This window comes from Mus caroli, unplaced genomic scaffold (assembly GCF_978045245.1).
Source record: "Mus caroli unplaced genomic scaffold, Mus_caroli_1 scaffold_8, whole genome shotgun sequence".
NCBI classification, from domain to species: Eukaryota; Metazoa; Chordata; class Mammalia; order Rodentia; family Muridae; genus Mus; species Mus caroli.
Genome location: NW_028227263.1, coordinates 124,008,507 through 124,023,281, shown reverse-complemented (window position 1 = coordinate 124,023,281; position 14,775 = coordinate 124,008,507). Strand labels below are relative to the sequence as shown.

At 49.5% G+C, this 14,775-nt stretch overlaps 1 protein-coding gene across 1 annotated transcript; it reads right to left on the bottom strand.

The window, feature by feature from the left end:
• Positions 1-805: 805 nt before the first annotated feature.
• Positions 806-10,044, bottom strand: Ceacam19 (CEA cell adhesion molecule 19). Its single transcript, XM_021169108.2, has 7 exons — positions 9,993-10,044; positions 8,537-8,905; positions 5,315-5,459; positions 5,095-5,141; positions 4,343-4,428; positions 1,497-1,559; positions 806-859 (listed from the first exon to the last, which is right to left on the bottom strand). Exons 1-7 carry the CDS (start codon positions 10,042-10,044, stop codon positions 806-808), a joined length of 816 nt encoding a protein of 271 aa, XP_021024767.1.
• Between the last annotated feature and the right edge of the window lie 4,731 nt (positions 10,045-14,775).

Below are 14,775 nucleotides of genomic sequence, written 5' to 3'. Positions count from 1 at the left end.
CCACGCCCCTAAATTTCTCAGTCCCCCACTGGCTCTGGGCAGGCGCTCTACAGCTGTGCTATACAGTCCCAGTCCTCTGTGTGGCTGATTTTGAAGCAGGTCGGGGTCAGGCAGTTAATTTGCCCAAGGCTGTTATCTTCCTGACAGGTGCTTGACTCTAAGAGCAGCGGCTCTCAACCTTCGTATTGCTGAGACCCTTTAATACAGTTCCTCAAATTGTCACCACAACCTCCGACCATAAAAATAATTTTGTTGCTACTTCACAACTGTAATTTTGCTGTTATGGACCATAATGTACATATCTGGCATTTCTGATGGTCTTAGGCAAACCCTATGAAACAATTATTTGACTCTCTGAAGGGGTTCGATCCACAGGTTGAGAACCTCCGGTGGTTGTGCGCCCTTCCTGGTAGTGCTTTCTTCCCAAGGAAAGGGCTTCTGGGTAACTGGTTAAGGTTGGAAGGAATTTTGTGGTGGAGTACCAAGGCCTTCTTGCCATCACTCAAATACCTGAATGGGGCCGCTGGCCTTGGGTGGGACAGGAGCCTGCTTTCTTAGAGGCAGGTGGCCCAAGAGGCACAGACTGAAGGTTGTTGGGACATTGGGGATCTGGGGTTGTCAGTCTCTCATCCCAAGAGGCACTGACCCCATATCATGCTGGGTCTATGGCAGAGCCCGTCTTGCCAGTTTCCCTGCAGCGTTGTCCTGTAGGTGTCCCGTGTGTCCTTTCTATAGGTGTGAAGCCCTGAGGGGTGAGGTCTGGAAGCGGAGATTCTGTCTTCTGGCAGGCTGGGCCCAGGGTCCATCAGGAAGTTGGCACCAGCTGGCAGTATGGGGCTGGGTCGGGGTTTAGTAGGTCCTAGGAGGAGGGCAACAGGAACTGTGAGGGGCAGGAGAGGTGGCGGTGGAATAGAGACAGTGGTGGTGGCCCAAAGTGGGGTTGGGAATATGACAGAGAATAGAACCAGGAGACTGAAAGAGGGTGAGCCCCAGAGTTAGGGGGTACTAGGGAACAGGAGAGGTGTACACAAAATAATAGGGGTAAGGCCAGACAAGAAAGAGGAGAGGACGAGATACTAATAAACCGAGAGAGGGAGGGGGAGGGGGAGGGGGAGGGGGAGGGGGAAAGGCACCCAGGAGAAGGTTGGAGAGACCTGATACCCAATCCAGAAATGGGTCCCTTCATGCAGTGGAATTGCATAAAGGCCTGACCTGCTCTGCTGTGTGACCCTGAGCAATCTCTTTTCCCTCTCTGGACCTTGCTTATCCTGTACAGATTTGAAGCTTTCGATCATTTCTACAGAGAAGGAGCCCAGGCCCAGGAAGGCAAGGGCCTTGTCCAGTGGTTCAGTCTCAAGGAAGCTGAAGCAGGTTTCACTGGGGAGCTTTCTTGAAGGGAGAGAGGAGAGGACAGCCCATGTCCCTGCCCATCTGACCTTCTAGCTCATGGCTCCATGGGGTTCTTGTGGGGGCGGGGGGCGGTAAGCAATCCATACCTGATAGTGCTGGTTCTCTGGCTCTGGCTCCTGAGATGCTGGTGGAGGAGGTGGAGGCTGGCTCTGCAAGGGAGAGGTACAGGTGAGAGGGTTCCTCACACCCTCCAATCTTTGATCCTGGTGTCATGTATGATGTACAAGCCCAGATTCAGAGTCCCCACTGACCCTCTGGTTATGAGGCCACTTAGCATGTGTCACACATCTTAGGCAATGGGCCCGACCGTGAGGGCTTCTGGCCTGTTCAGGAGCCTAGCTTCTCCTCAACACGAGGTTCAAGCAAATTGCCTTTGTTGTTTTTACATTCTCTCTCTGTCTCTGTCAGTCTTTTACATATATTATTATTACCGGGGGTGGTGGTGCACACTTTTAATCCCAGCACTTGGGAGGCAGAGGCAGGTGGATTTCTGAGTTCGAGGCCAGCCTGGTCTACAGAGTGAGTTCCAGGACAGCCAGGGCTACAGAGAAACCCTGTCTCGAAAACCCAAAACAAATCATCAACAACATCAATAATTGTATGTAGGGTGTACACATATAGACGTCTAAGGGTGAGTTTGGGGATCAGTTCTCTTTGACTTTTATGTGGGTCCCAGGGCCCAGGTTAGAGGAGCAAGTGCCTGCTCAGCCATTGTCTGTCTCCTCGTTTTCCTGATCTGTTTAAGATTTCTTCTAATTTGTATTGGTGTGTGTGTGTGTGTGTGTGTGTATGTGTCTATGCTATGTGTGTCTATGGTATGTGTATGTGTGTGCTATCTGTGTGTATAGGTGTGTGTGTCTGTTTGTGTCTATGCTGTGTGTGTGTGATTATGTGTGTGAGTGTGTGTGTATGTGTGCATGTATCTGTTTGTATGTCTGTGTGTCTGTATGTCTCTGTGTGTATGGTATGGTGTGTCTGTGCTGTGTGAGAGTATGCATATGTGTGTATGTGTCTGTATTTGTGTCTGTGATTGTGTGTGTATGTGTGCACGTATCTGTATGGATGCCTGTATGTCTGTGTGTATGTTTGTGCATGGTGTGTGTGTGTATTTTCGAGTGTGTATGTCTATGTGTGTGAGTGTATGTTTATGTGTTTGTCTGTTTGTATGTGTGTGTCTGTGTGTGTGTGGTGTATGTGTGTGTATGTCTGGTGTATGTGTTTGTGAGTATGTATGTCTATGTGTGTGAGTGTGTGTGTCTGTGCTATGTCTGTATGTATGTATGTTTGTGTATGGTGTATGGGTATGTGTCTGTGCTGTGTGTGTGTCTGTGTGTGAGTGTGTGTGTCTCTGTGTGTATGTGTGAGTATGTGAGTGTGTGTGCGTGATATGTGAGCACGTGCACGTGACTGCCCACTGAGGTCTGGTACAGGGCATCAGGTCCTCTGGAGCTGGAGTAATAGGTAGTTGTGAGCTGCCAATGAGGGTACTGGGATCCAAATTTGGGTCCTTAAAAGTAGCAAGAACATGCTGAGCCATGTTCTAGCCAACTCCCTCCACCTCCTTTCGTTGTTGTTGTTGGTTTTTGTTTTTGTTTTGAGGCAGGGTCTTAATCTAGTCCAGGCTTGTAAAGCACTTGGACAGCACTACCAGATGAGCATAAGAACTGCTGAGGTGGGAATCTCAGACATCTGAGCTGGCAGGAGTGGAGCTGCCACACTCCAGCCTCCAATGCCTGTTCTGCAGCACGTAACCATGGCCACCAACTGCCAGGACCATGGGCACTCAGTCACATATCTCAGCACCTGGAGTTCTTCTACCTCTATACCACAGAGTATCTCAATCCCCTTAGCCTTCAGCCAGAGCCTTCCCTTCCTGGATACTCTCATGCCCTTCCCCAAAATTACATAATCCCTAGTTCACCCCGAATAAAGCATATGCATCTACATCCACCCCAATAACAGAACACGAACAAGGGGCTGGAAGCGATGGTTCAGCATTGAACAGCACTGGCTGCTCTTCCAGAGGTCCTGAGTTCAATTCCCAGCTACCACATGGTGGTTCTCTAAGGGGATCTGATGCCCTCTTCTGGTATGCGGGTGTACATGCAGCAGAACACATATACAGAATACAAGTGACTTTAAAGAACAAAACGAAACATGAACAAGCCAAGATGGTCTCACAGAGATGCATCATCAAAGATCGCCACAGGGAAGGCCTTCACTGAAATGAGCCAAGCTGAGACACACTAAGATTCCCGAAGAAGGCCTCTCTCTTCTCCCGCCCCTTCAGCACTCACTGCCAACTGCACCGGAATCCTGCCTGTCCCTGGCTCTGCTATCCCCTTCTGGCTTGGCCTCCAACTTGGAAGCTGACTTTAACTCCTGCCTCCCCTGCCTCCAGTGCCCACACTCTGGGATAATAGTTGATGGGGAAATTGTGATTCTTTGGTGTCTCTGCCTGCACATCGCGTAGCTTCCATGAGCCCTCACCAGTACTGGGTGTGGCTGCCACGGTCCTGTAAGTAACCCTACAAAACATACTGGTTCACCACTGGACTTCGATGGAATCCTTGCTTTAGTTGTCCTTGGGCTATCTCAGGTGATGAGACACACAAGAATTGGAGAGAGGTGCTGGCAAGATGGCTCAGTGGGGCAAGGTGCTTGCCACTAACCCTGATGATCTGAGTTCAAATCCAAGCACTCACATGATGGAAGGAGAGAAGTGACTCCCACAAGTTGTCCTCTACATCCACATGCATGTCATGGTGCGTGTTCCTCCCTCCACCCCCACATATGCAAAAGAAGGAGAGGTAGACAGAATAAGTTGACTGGAGAGAGAAATGAAGAGTTGTGGCTTCCAGGTGCCCAGGCACTATGGCTAACTCCGGGTAGAGGTTTTGCGAGAGGCAAGATCTAAGGGGACAGGACTCACCATGGGTGGGCTTCCTTGCTCCATGTCACTGATGGGAGACACCAGGAAGACTGGAGATGGCATCACTTCATAGATGTTGCTGTCACCTGAAGTAGAGGAGGAAGGGGGTCTCATGGACAGATGACTCACCACTGTAGAACCCGTTCTACCTGCCTGTCCATTTCGCTCACTCAGTTGCTCAACTAATATTTGTGCAAATTTCTCCTCCTGCCAGATATGTGCTGGGGACACAGTGGTGGCCCAGACAATCCATGCCACCCTTCTTAAACCCAAAGTCCCCTGGGAGAAAAGAGACCCATCCCCAGAGAGTGACAATCCAGAGAGTCTAAGGCTGGGGATGGGGGATAGGGGATGTGAAAACAGAAATAGTCCTGGCCAGGCTGGATGTCAGGGAGGACTACCTGGAGGAGGGTTCATCTGAGACAGTGGGAAGTGAGAACTGGCCAGAGGCAGGAGGGAAGCCTGCAGGAGCTTGGCAAGAGAGCCCACTGTCTGCAGATAGTGAGGGACCTGAAAGCCATGCTAGGGAGACAGAAGTCTGTCCCAAGGCACTGGAGGAGCTATGGAAGGCTTATTAGCAGAAGACTTGTTAAGAGAAGGGACCCTAGAGGGTTAGGAGAGGCCTTAAATCTCTCGGAGCTCCTCAGTGTGCCCAAGGGTCCCCAAGGACTCTGTCTGCATGTGGGCATGGAGGCCTCTAACTGGGGGAGACACAGAATGGCTGGGTGCAAAGGCACTTTCTCCTGGCTTACCCGATTCAGGACTTAGGTTCACCTCTGGCTTCTCTGTGGCTGGATTCCTAGGGGTACATAGAAGAACCCTGAGATGCTAGGGTGGAGGAGAAGGACCCTGACATCCTAGAGACTCTGTCTCCCTGATCCCCAACTTGATTTTCACCCAGCCTGGGAAAGACAGGAGAGTTAGAGGGGAAAGAGGAGTTAGAGGACACAGAGGGAGTTCTGGGAACTGTACCTGGGGCTCCGGCTCTTCCGGCTTCGAGTGACCAGGACATAGGCAATGCCACAGACAAGTAGTGACCCGATAGCAAGACTCCCAATGATGATGGCTACCGTGATCCCGGCATGGACAGGGAGGAGTGAGGAGACCTCGCGTGCACCTGGGAGTGATGGTTGTCTCAGGGAAGACTTCTGTCTGCCCTCACCTAACTCCTTACTTTGCAGTGCCATGCTAAGCAGGCTAGGCATCCATTCTACCACTGAGCCACGCCCCCAGCCCCTCACTGGGGGATTCTAGGCAGGGGCTCTACCACTGAGCCACGCCCCCAGCCCCTCACTGGGGGATTCTAGGCAGGGGCTCTACCACTGAGCCACGCCCCCAGCCTCTCACTGGGGATTCTAGGCAGGGGCTCTACCACTGAGCCACGCCCCCAGCCCCTCACTGGGGGATTCTAGGCAGGGGCTCTACCACTGAGCCACGCCCTCAGCCCCTTTCTGGAGGATTCTAGACAGGGTCTCTTTTGTTGAACTAAATCTTCTCAGCCCACTCATAAGTTATCATTTTTTAAAAAAATATTGTTAGTTTGAGATAGGGTCTCTTATAGTCAAGGCAGGCCTCAAATTTACTGTGTAGCTAAGGATGACCTTGAACTATGTAGCTAAGGATGCTCAAATTCCTGAACATGAGTGTGTGTGTGTGTGTGTGTGTGTGTGTGTGTGTATGTGTGTGTGTGCATGTAGATAAGACAAGAAGTGGGTGTCAAATGTCTTCTTCAATCAGTGTCTATGTTGGTGTTTGAGACAGTGTCTCTCACTGAGTCTGGAGTCTCCCCTTGGCTAGGCTGGGTCGCCAGCAAATCTCAGGGGCCCTTCTGCCTCTGAGACCGACCCAGACCCGGGAATGCAGGTGTTCACCACCATGTGCAGTTTATATGTTGCTGGGGATTTAACTCAGGGCTTCGGGTATGCCAGGCATGCACTCTGCCAACTGAGCCACATGTACAGCCTATGTGAATTTTTAAAAATTTTATTGTATGTGTCTGAGTGTTTTGCCTGCACCTGTGTCTGTGTACCATGTGCATGCCATGTATTTACAGAGGCAAGAAGGGGCACTGGAACTCTAGGTGGTTGTGAGCTGCCGTGTGGGTGCTGGGAACTGAACCCAGGTCCTCTGCAGGAGCGGCCAGTGGTCTTCTTATCTGTGAGCAATCTCTCTGAGAGCCTTGTAAATCATTTTTTAAAATCAATGCTTTTTCCTTTCCTTTTCCCATTTTCCCTTCCTCTCCTCCTCTTTTCTGTAAATTTGAGGCAGGATTTCAATAAGTTGCCCAGACTTGCTTGGACGTTCTAGCCTCCTGCCTCTGCCATCAGGCTGCGCTTGAATCTCAACCCGGGCAGGGCTCATGGTCCTGGGCCATGGTGTTTAAAGTGTGCCCAGTCCCTCATCACTTCCTCATCGCTGTCCACCAGACAGAAGCAGTCTCCTCAGGTGAACTGTCTCCCTCTGGTAACATGTTACTATTTCTTCCTGTGCATAAACAGTGAATTTATCAGTGTAGGTGAAACATTTTGATTTCTAGAGCTCAAAAGGAAACAGTGTCTCCCACATCCCATCCTGTGCTGAGTTGTTACTCTAACAAGCATGAAAGTCTGAGCCCTCTTCTTTGTTTTCTGTTTGTTTTTATTTTTCCAGACAGGGTTTCTCTGTGTAGCCCTGGCTGTCCTGGAACTCACTCTGTAGACCAGGCTGGCCTCGAACTCACAGAGATCCCCCTGCTTCTGCCTCCAGAGTTCTGGGATTAAAGGTGTGTGCCACCATCACTTACCTTAGCCCTCTTCTTTTAATGTGGGGAACTGACTGATTTGTAATAAAAAAATGGCACATTAGTGACACTGCATGGGGACAAGGACAGAGTTAGCAGCAGCTAAGGGAGCTGGGGGTGTGGCTCAGTGGTAGAGCCCCTGCCTAGAATCCCCCAGTGAGGGGCTGGGGCATGTGATCTTTCTTCTTTCTTTCTTTTTTTCTTCTCTTTGTTTTTCCTTTCCTTGGTGTTTTTAGACAGGGTTTCTCTGTGTAGCTCTGGTTGTTCTGGATCTTACTCTGTAGAACAGCCTGTCCTTGAACTCACAGCTCTGCTGCCTCTGCCTCCTGAGTGCTGGGATTAAAAGCAAGCACCACTACCACCTGGCATTTGCTTGTTTGTCTGTTTCTCTTATTAGTTTATTTATTTATTCACGTATGTGTCTGCACCAGCAAGTGGAGGTCAGAGGACAACCTTTGGGAGTTGGCTCTCTCCTTCTACCTTGAGGTCCTGGGGACCATCAGGCTTGGCGGCAAGCACCTTACCCCTTGAGCTAGCTTACTGATCCTGTTGACATTTTTTGAAACATGGTCCTGTTCAGTTGCCCAGGATCTCATTATGTGGCTTAGGCTGCCTGAGAATTCCCAACTACCCTTCCTTAGTCTACACAGTGGCAGATGACATTTATATTCCACTGCACCTAACTACAGGTCATCTTCTTCAGCGAGACCTCTCTGACTTCCTCTCCTGTGTCATGTTAGCCTGTTTAATTTTCTGACCCAGGCAAATTATAACCCCAGTGTGCCTCAGTTTCCCCATCTATAGAATGGAGATAACAATGGCGACCACCTCAGGAAGCTTCTCTAAGTGCCACGTAGTTACTATATTGTTGTGGTCCTCCTTCAGAGGTGACCCTGGTTCTGGGGGACACTTGTCAAAACCTAGCATGTGGTTCTTGTGAGTAGCAAGCACTAGTAATGTCTCGTAAGACCAGAGAGGCTGTAAAGCTTCTATGAGATGCACAGCTCTCTACTCGAAGCTATTAGCCAGTCCTAATGATCAGCGTGATCTAGGGAAAGTATTTAGATTCATACTTGGCCTGGTAAGATTCCCAAGAAGTGTTAGATGTCACCTTTGTTCCCCACCCTGTCCCCTAGCTCTTCATCTGGTGTGGTTACATCAACAAATACTTGAATTGTGATCAAGAAAATTGAACAATTCATCAGGACCAGGCATATAAAAGGTGCTCAGTGAATATGGGAACAATCAGTGTATGGGGAGAACTAATGAAATGGGGTATATCTTAGGGTCTGGGAGATCCATAGTCTGGTACTCAGCAGGTGCTCAATCAATGCACACTGTACATAATGAATGAGGAGGCCAAATGGCATGGTGTTTGCACTTGGTCTCCCTGCCATCACAGCTGTTTCACTTACCAGCCACCTGGACGTCAATCTTGGCCTTCATTGTCCAGGCAGGGTTCATGGTGGCGGCCACCTGATAGGTGCCACTGTCTGAAGGTTGGGCATTTCGAAGCAGCATGGAGCCATTTGGGAAGCCAACAATGTCTCGCTGTCCCATGGCACTGCCATCCCTCTGGGGCCGGGGTAGTCCGGGGATGTAAGAGAATAGCCTTGTGCCTCCAGAAGTCTCCTCCCCCAGGTACCAGATGAAGTCCTGGGCAGTGCTGGGAACACCGTGAAGGGACAGAAGAAGGTCCTGGTTCTTTTGAGGCTGCTCTGGAATCATCTCGATGTGGAGGGCTGCCTGTGAGCCTTGGGGCAGCTCAAGGGCCAGGAACAAGGCTGTGGGGAAGTATGGAGGAGGCCTGAGGTCGAGTGTTGGGCAGAGGTAACAAAACCTCCCTCTCTACAGACTCTCAACCGCAAGCAAAGATCATAAGGGCTGCACATTGGAAATGACAATGAGATTGATTAGTGATGTCTGCCCTGGGAGTAGGAATATAGGCACAGATGCCACAGATCTGCCACCTCACTGACAGAAGGGTTTTCTGTCCTGAAATGCTATGTGGTCTGTCCCTAAACACTTGGACCCTCTGAATTTACTTATTCAACCAATATTTAAAGGATGAATAAGTAAATACATTTCATCATAGACCAATTACATCATCTAGGTTTGTCTTCTCCTCCTCTTCCTCTTCCTCCTCCTCATTCTTCAAGACAGGGTTTCTCTGCGTAGCTCTGGAACTCACTCTGTAGACCAGGCTGGCCTTAGAGATTCATTTGCCTCTGCCTCCTGAGTGCTGGGATCAAAGTCATGTGCCACCATCTCCTGGTTTCTTCTCCTCCTTCTCCTTCTTTTTCTCCTTCTCCTCTCCTCCTCTTCCTCCTCCTCCTTCTTCTCCTCCTCCTCATGTGCCACTACCTCCTGGTTTCTTCTCCTCCTCCTCTTCTTCTTCCTCCTCCTCCCCCTTCCTCCTCCTCCCTCCTCATTTTCCTTCTTCTTTTGAGTCAGGGTTGCCTGGAACTAATTATGCAGTCCAACTTGTGATCCTTCTGCCTCAGCCTCCAAAATGCTGCCATTACAGATATACACCACTATGGCTGGCTTGTTCCTAGATTTTTGCTTTTTATTTGAAACAAGGTCTCATGTAGACCAGGGTAGCCTTGAACTGGCTATGTAGTTCAGGATGTCCTTCTACCTTCCAAACTCTGGGAGTCTATGTGTGACTCACCAGTCCAGGCTCAGTCTCTAGTCACTTCCCCCCCTCCTTCGCTCACTCCCCAGACCCCATGGGAAAACAAACACTAATTCCTACCCTCATAGTCCTGACATTCTAGAAGAGGCCATAGATGAAATAGGGATGGAGCTGTGATGTCACTACCCTGCCTCATCTTGTCCCTCAGCCCTCTGAAGCTGTTTCCTCCTTACCTGAGAACAGGAGGCCCTTTGAGAAGCAGCCCGGCAGGGTCCAGGTCTCCATCTTGCTTCCTGTAGAGATGGCAAGGGCACTGAGAGCCACAGGCTGGGGTCTTGCTCTCTGAAGAGTGAAGTTCAGTGGGGCATCCAGCGGGTGCCACGGTACCCAGCCAGGCTCGGAGGCTGCCGAGCCCAATCATCCCCTTCCACTGTCTCCCAGCCTTTCAGGGCTCCACCCATGCCCTGAGATGAAGCACGCACACTGGTTGGACCAGTCTTCCCAGACCTCCTCCCCAGGCCCTCCATTTTCTTCCCACCCAGCGTGGCTGGCCAAGGGGAACCAGTGAGGCAGCCTCTGTTTGAGCAACACCCCCCACCACCACCACCGCATCCTACTACCTCCCCTAGAAGCCAGGACGGAGAAACTGAAGTTCAGGGAAGTGTGAAAGTCACTGAGTAGCAGAGGGATTTTTTGTTTTTGCTTTTAAATCTGGGGCAAGTTCACTCTAAAGCACTTAACATTTTCTTTTAACATTTATTGTTATGTGTGTGTTGAGGGTGGTGCTTCTCGCCACCATGGGTCACAGGAATCTAACTCAGGTTACCAGGCTTGGCAGCAACCCCCTTCATTCTCTGAGACGTCTTGCCATGCTTTGTTTGTTTGTTTGTTTCTAAGTATTCATCTACTAAATCCCGTGACCCTTGCCCAGCTTGTGACCCGATGGGGCTTAAGAAGTGTTCTCCTGGGGGCTGGTGAGATGGCTCAGTGGTTAAGAACGCCTACTGCTCTTCCAAAGGTCCTGAGTTCAAATCCCAGCAACCACATGGTGGCTCACAACTATCCTAACGAAATCTGATGCCCTCTTCTGGAGTGTCTGAAGACAGCTACAGTGTACTTACATATAATAAATAAATAAATCTAAAAAAAAGAAAAAAGAAGTGCTCTCCTTTCCTTCAGCCCTCTGTGTATCACAGCCCCCTTTCAGACCCACCCCCAGACAAGGCTGTGATCAGCGGACAGTTGAAAATCAACGGAGACTAGGAGAGCTGCTGACTAACCTAAGGGCTCCCTGGAGGAAGGGACCTATTGTGAGAGAGTTGGAATCAGGCCTGTGCCCCAGGCTTCCCAGCTCATGCAAAGGAAGTAGGAGGGAGTGGGGCTAAACACCCAAGTGCATCATGGAAACTGAAATCTGGGTCACTGAGGCACTGGGAAGGCCTGCAATATTTCCAGATTCATTCCAGAAGACTCATTCCAATAGAACATCTACTGACCAGAGGAGGCTGGTGCTGGGCAGTTTCTGGTCCAGCAGGAAAGGAGCACCTACAGTTGGGGGGGGGGGCAGTATGCTTGCCTCTCTCTGTCATGAGGTGGCAGATGATGGACAGAACCCTTCAGTCCCTGATTTGAGGCAATCAGGAATTGTGGCTTTTTATGCCAGGACTATAATCACCACAGTCCACTGAGGGTGGGCAGCCCTGCCTGGAGCCCTGGGCACCTTTCTTTATTGGCAGCAAATAGCCCCCCATTCTGCCTCTCTAATTGGTCCTCTGACAAATGAGACTCCACATTGCCTCCTGTGCATGCCTGCAGTAGCAGCAATCACCAACCTATAGTCACTGACTTTAACTTTGGCCCAGCTCTTTGCCCAAGGCCCAGCCCTCCAATCGAGCCAAGACCCTCACTTTCTCTATACCTGGAAGACCTAGTAGTGATGTCTACAGTCATCCCTCCATCAATCCTTCTTGCTACAGTTCTGTCATTTTTCTGTCTGCCACCAAGTGGGTGTAGACAATGCAGCAATTTTATTTTAAATCCAGAGCAGCGGTCTCAACCTTCTTATAGCTTGGGACCATTTAATACTGTTTCTCACATTGTGGCCACATCCCCAACCATAAAATCAGTTTCACTGCTACTTCATAACTGTAATTTTGCTACTGTTGTGAATTGTAATGTAAATATCTGATGTGCAGGATATCTGATATTTAGCTCCCTAAGGGGTCTCAACCCACTGGTTGAGAACCACTGATCTAGAAGCTGTTTGCAGAAAGGATGGAAAGATGGCTCAGCACCTAAGAGCACTAGCTGCTCTTTTAGAGAACCAAGGTTCAGTCCAGAGGACCCTGCTTGGCTTCCCAGAACCTGTGTGACAGCTTACAGCTGTCTGTCACTAATTCCAGTTCCAGGGGATCTGGCGCCCTCTTGAGGTCTCTTTGGGAACTGCGCTCACCTGCGTGTGCTTACACAGGTTGGAGAGGTAAAGCGCTTCCTTTACAAGCTTCAGGACCTGAGTTCGAGCCCCAGGACCCACATAAAAAAGCCATGTACTGCAGTGTGTGCTTGTAAGCCCTGCATCAGAGAAGTGGGGATAGGAGGATCCCTGGGGCTGGATGAATCGTGACCGGCAGGCCAGTAAGGGGCCTGTAAAACAATATAAAACAATATAAATAACAAAGGCAGATATCCAGGTGTGGTAGCGCACATCTTTAATCCTACACTCAGGATGCAGAGGCAGGCTGACTTCTGAGTTACAGGACAACCCTCTAGGTAGGAGTTGGAATGCAGCAACCATCTTGGCATCTACCTGAGGTGGTTACCAGTGTGCCCAGCATCCTGTCAGCCCCAGCCTGCTGGCCCACCAGGCTTTCCCCTGTGATGGCTGAAGCATTTGAAAAACACATTCCTTTTTTTTTTTTTTAACAACATGTATTTTGTGTGTGTGTGTGTGTGTGTACCCATACTTGCCACACCACATGGGTGGTGGTCAAAGGCCAACTGGTGGGGAGTTGGCTCTCTCCTTCCAGAATTTGGGTCTCAGGAATTGAACCCAGGTCCTTATTTATGCTTAGGGGCAAGCACCTTTACCCTCTGAGCCATCTCGCTGGCCCCAACATGACATCTTATATAAAGTTGTTTTTCAAGCTGAGCAATGGTGGTGCACGCCTTTAATCCCAGCACTTGGGAGGCAGAGGCAGGCGGATTTCTGAGTTTGAAGTCAGCCTGGTTTACAGAGTGAGTTCCAGGACAGTCACAGATACACAGAGAAACCCTGTCTGAAAAAAAACCAAAAAACAAACCAAAACAAACCAAACAAAAACCACACACACACAAAACAAAATAAAAAAAAAAAAAAAACAAAACAAAACAACCCAGCTGGGCATGGTGGCGCACGCCTTTAATCCCAGCACTCGGGAGGCAGAGGCAGGCGGATTTCTGAGTTCGAGGCCAGCCTGGTCTACAAAGTGAGTTCCAGGACAGCCAGGGCTATACAGAGAAACCCTGTCTCGAAAAACCAAAAAAAAAAAAAAAAACCCAAAAACCAAAATAAAACAAAAATAACCAACCAACCAAACAAAAAATAGATAAAAGCTTTTCTTCCTAGACTCCCCTGCGCTGCCAGTGCAGTCTTTGTGAGGGATTTGAGGGGTTCGTTCCTACCTGCCTTTCTAAGGCCAGACTCTCGAGTCCATACATAACTTTTCTCTCCTCATATGTACATATACTTATATATGATGGTTTGTATATGCTTGGCCCAGGGAGTGGTACAGTTAGAAGGCGTGGCCCTATTGGAGTAGGTGTGTCACTGTGGGTGAGGGCTTTAAGACCCTCATTCTAGCTGCCTGGAAGTCAGTATTCTACTAGCAGCCTTCAGATGAAGATGTAGAACTCTCAGCTCCTCCTGCACCATGCCTGCCTGGATGCTTCCATGTTCCTAACTTGATGATAATGAACTGAACCTCTGAACCTGTAAGGCAGCCCCAATTAAATGTTGTCCTTATAAGAGTTGCCTTGGTCACGGTGTCTATTCACAGCAGTAAAACCCTAAGACCACACACACACACACACACACATACACACACACGCACACATACATGTGTACATACACACATGTATGTATGTATGTGTATACACATAGACATAGATGTAGATAAGGCTATGGACATGATTCTTCTGCTGGTGTCTGACTATCTGGCTTGCTGTCTTGATTCACATGTGGTTCTGTCCCACCTGGCATCCTCCTAGAGTCCCACCAATAACCTCCCTGAACACAACGTTTTAGGTTACAGCAGTTTAATAAAGTGCTGGGAGCCCTTCACTCACCAGAGCTACCAATGCCCCTTCCCCTGTTCTGATGCCCACTAGTCTGCCCTGTGGGTTAGCTCGTGTGGAGAACAGCAATGCTACCGAGCCGCTGAGATTACTCGGTGGGCAAGTCCTAATGTGTTGACTAAGTGTGCAGAAGATGCACACACTGAGAGCCATCTGTTATGCATCACAGTGCACACTGTGCTCCAGGGGTACCTATATGATGGAGAAGAAGGGAAAACACATGTTTGCTCGAGCCCTGGACCACAAAGGGAAAAGGCCTCTCCATCCCTCTCACCGTCCTCTTCCCTCTTCTGGTTGGAGCAGGAGAGGCCAGTTCAGCTATCATGGGCATATTGGCTTTTATCATGGGAGATAAAAAGTTTAAGAAACTAAGTAGACAGGTTGATCAGGACCTGTCCTGGTCGTGGTGGCACATGCCTCTAACCCTAGCACCCAGGAGGCAGAGGCAGGTGGATCTCTGAGTTCGAGGCCAGCCTGGTCTACAGAGTGAATTCCACTACAGCCAGGGCTACACAGAAGACCCTGTCTCGAAAAACAAGACAAAATAAAAGTTACCATTTCTGAATGAAAATAACAGTTAGACTTCCTTACAGATGAGGTTCTACAAAATCCAGAGGTTTAGACTTACTTCTTGTGAGATAAGGGGGATTATGTCTGGCTTTAGGGAAATCCTGTTGTTTCTAT

Coding starts and splice junctions, on each gene's coding strand:
- Ceacam19 (XM_021169108.2), bottom strand. CDS start 10,044: ATGGAGACCTGGACCCTGCCGGGCTGCTTCTCAAAGGGCCTCCTGTTC. Junction 8,906..9,992: donor AAAGGGCCTCCTGTTCTCAG/GTAAGGAGGAAA, acceptor ACTTCCCCACAG/CCTTGTTCCTGGCCCTTGAG. Junction 5,142..5,314: donor CGGAAGAGCCGGAGCCCCAG/GTACAGTTCCCA, acceptor ATGTACCCCTAG/GAATCCAGCCACAGAGAAGC.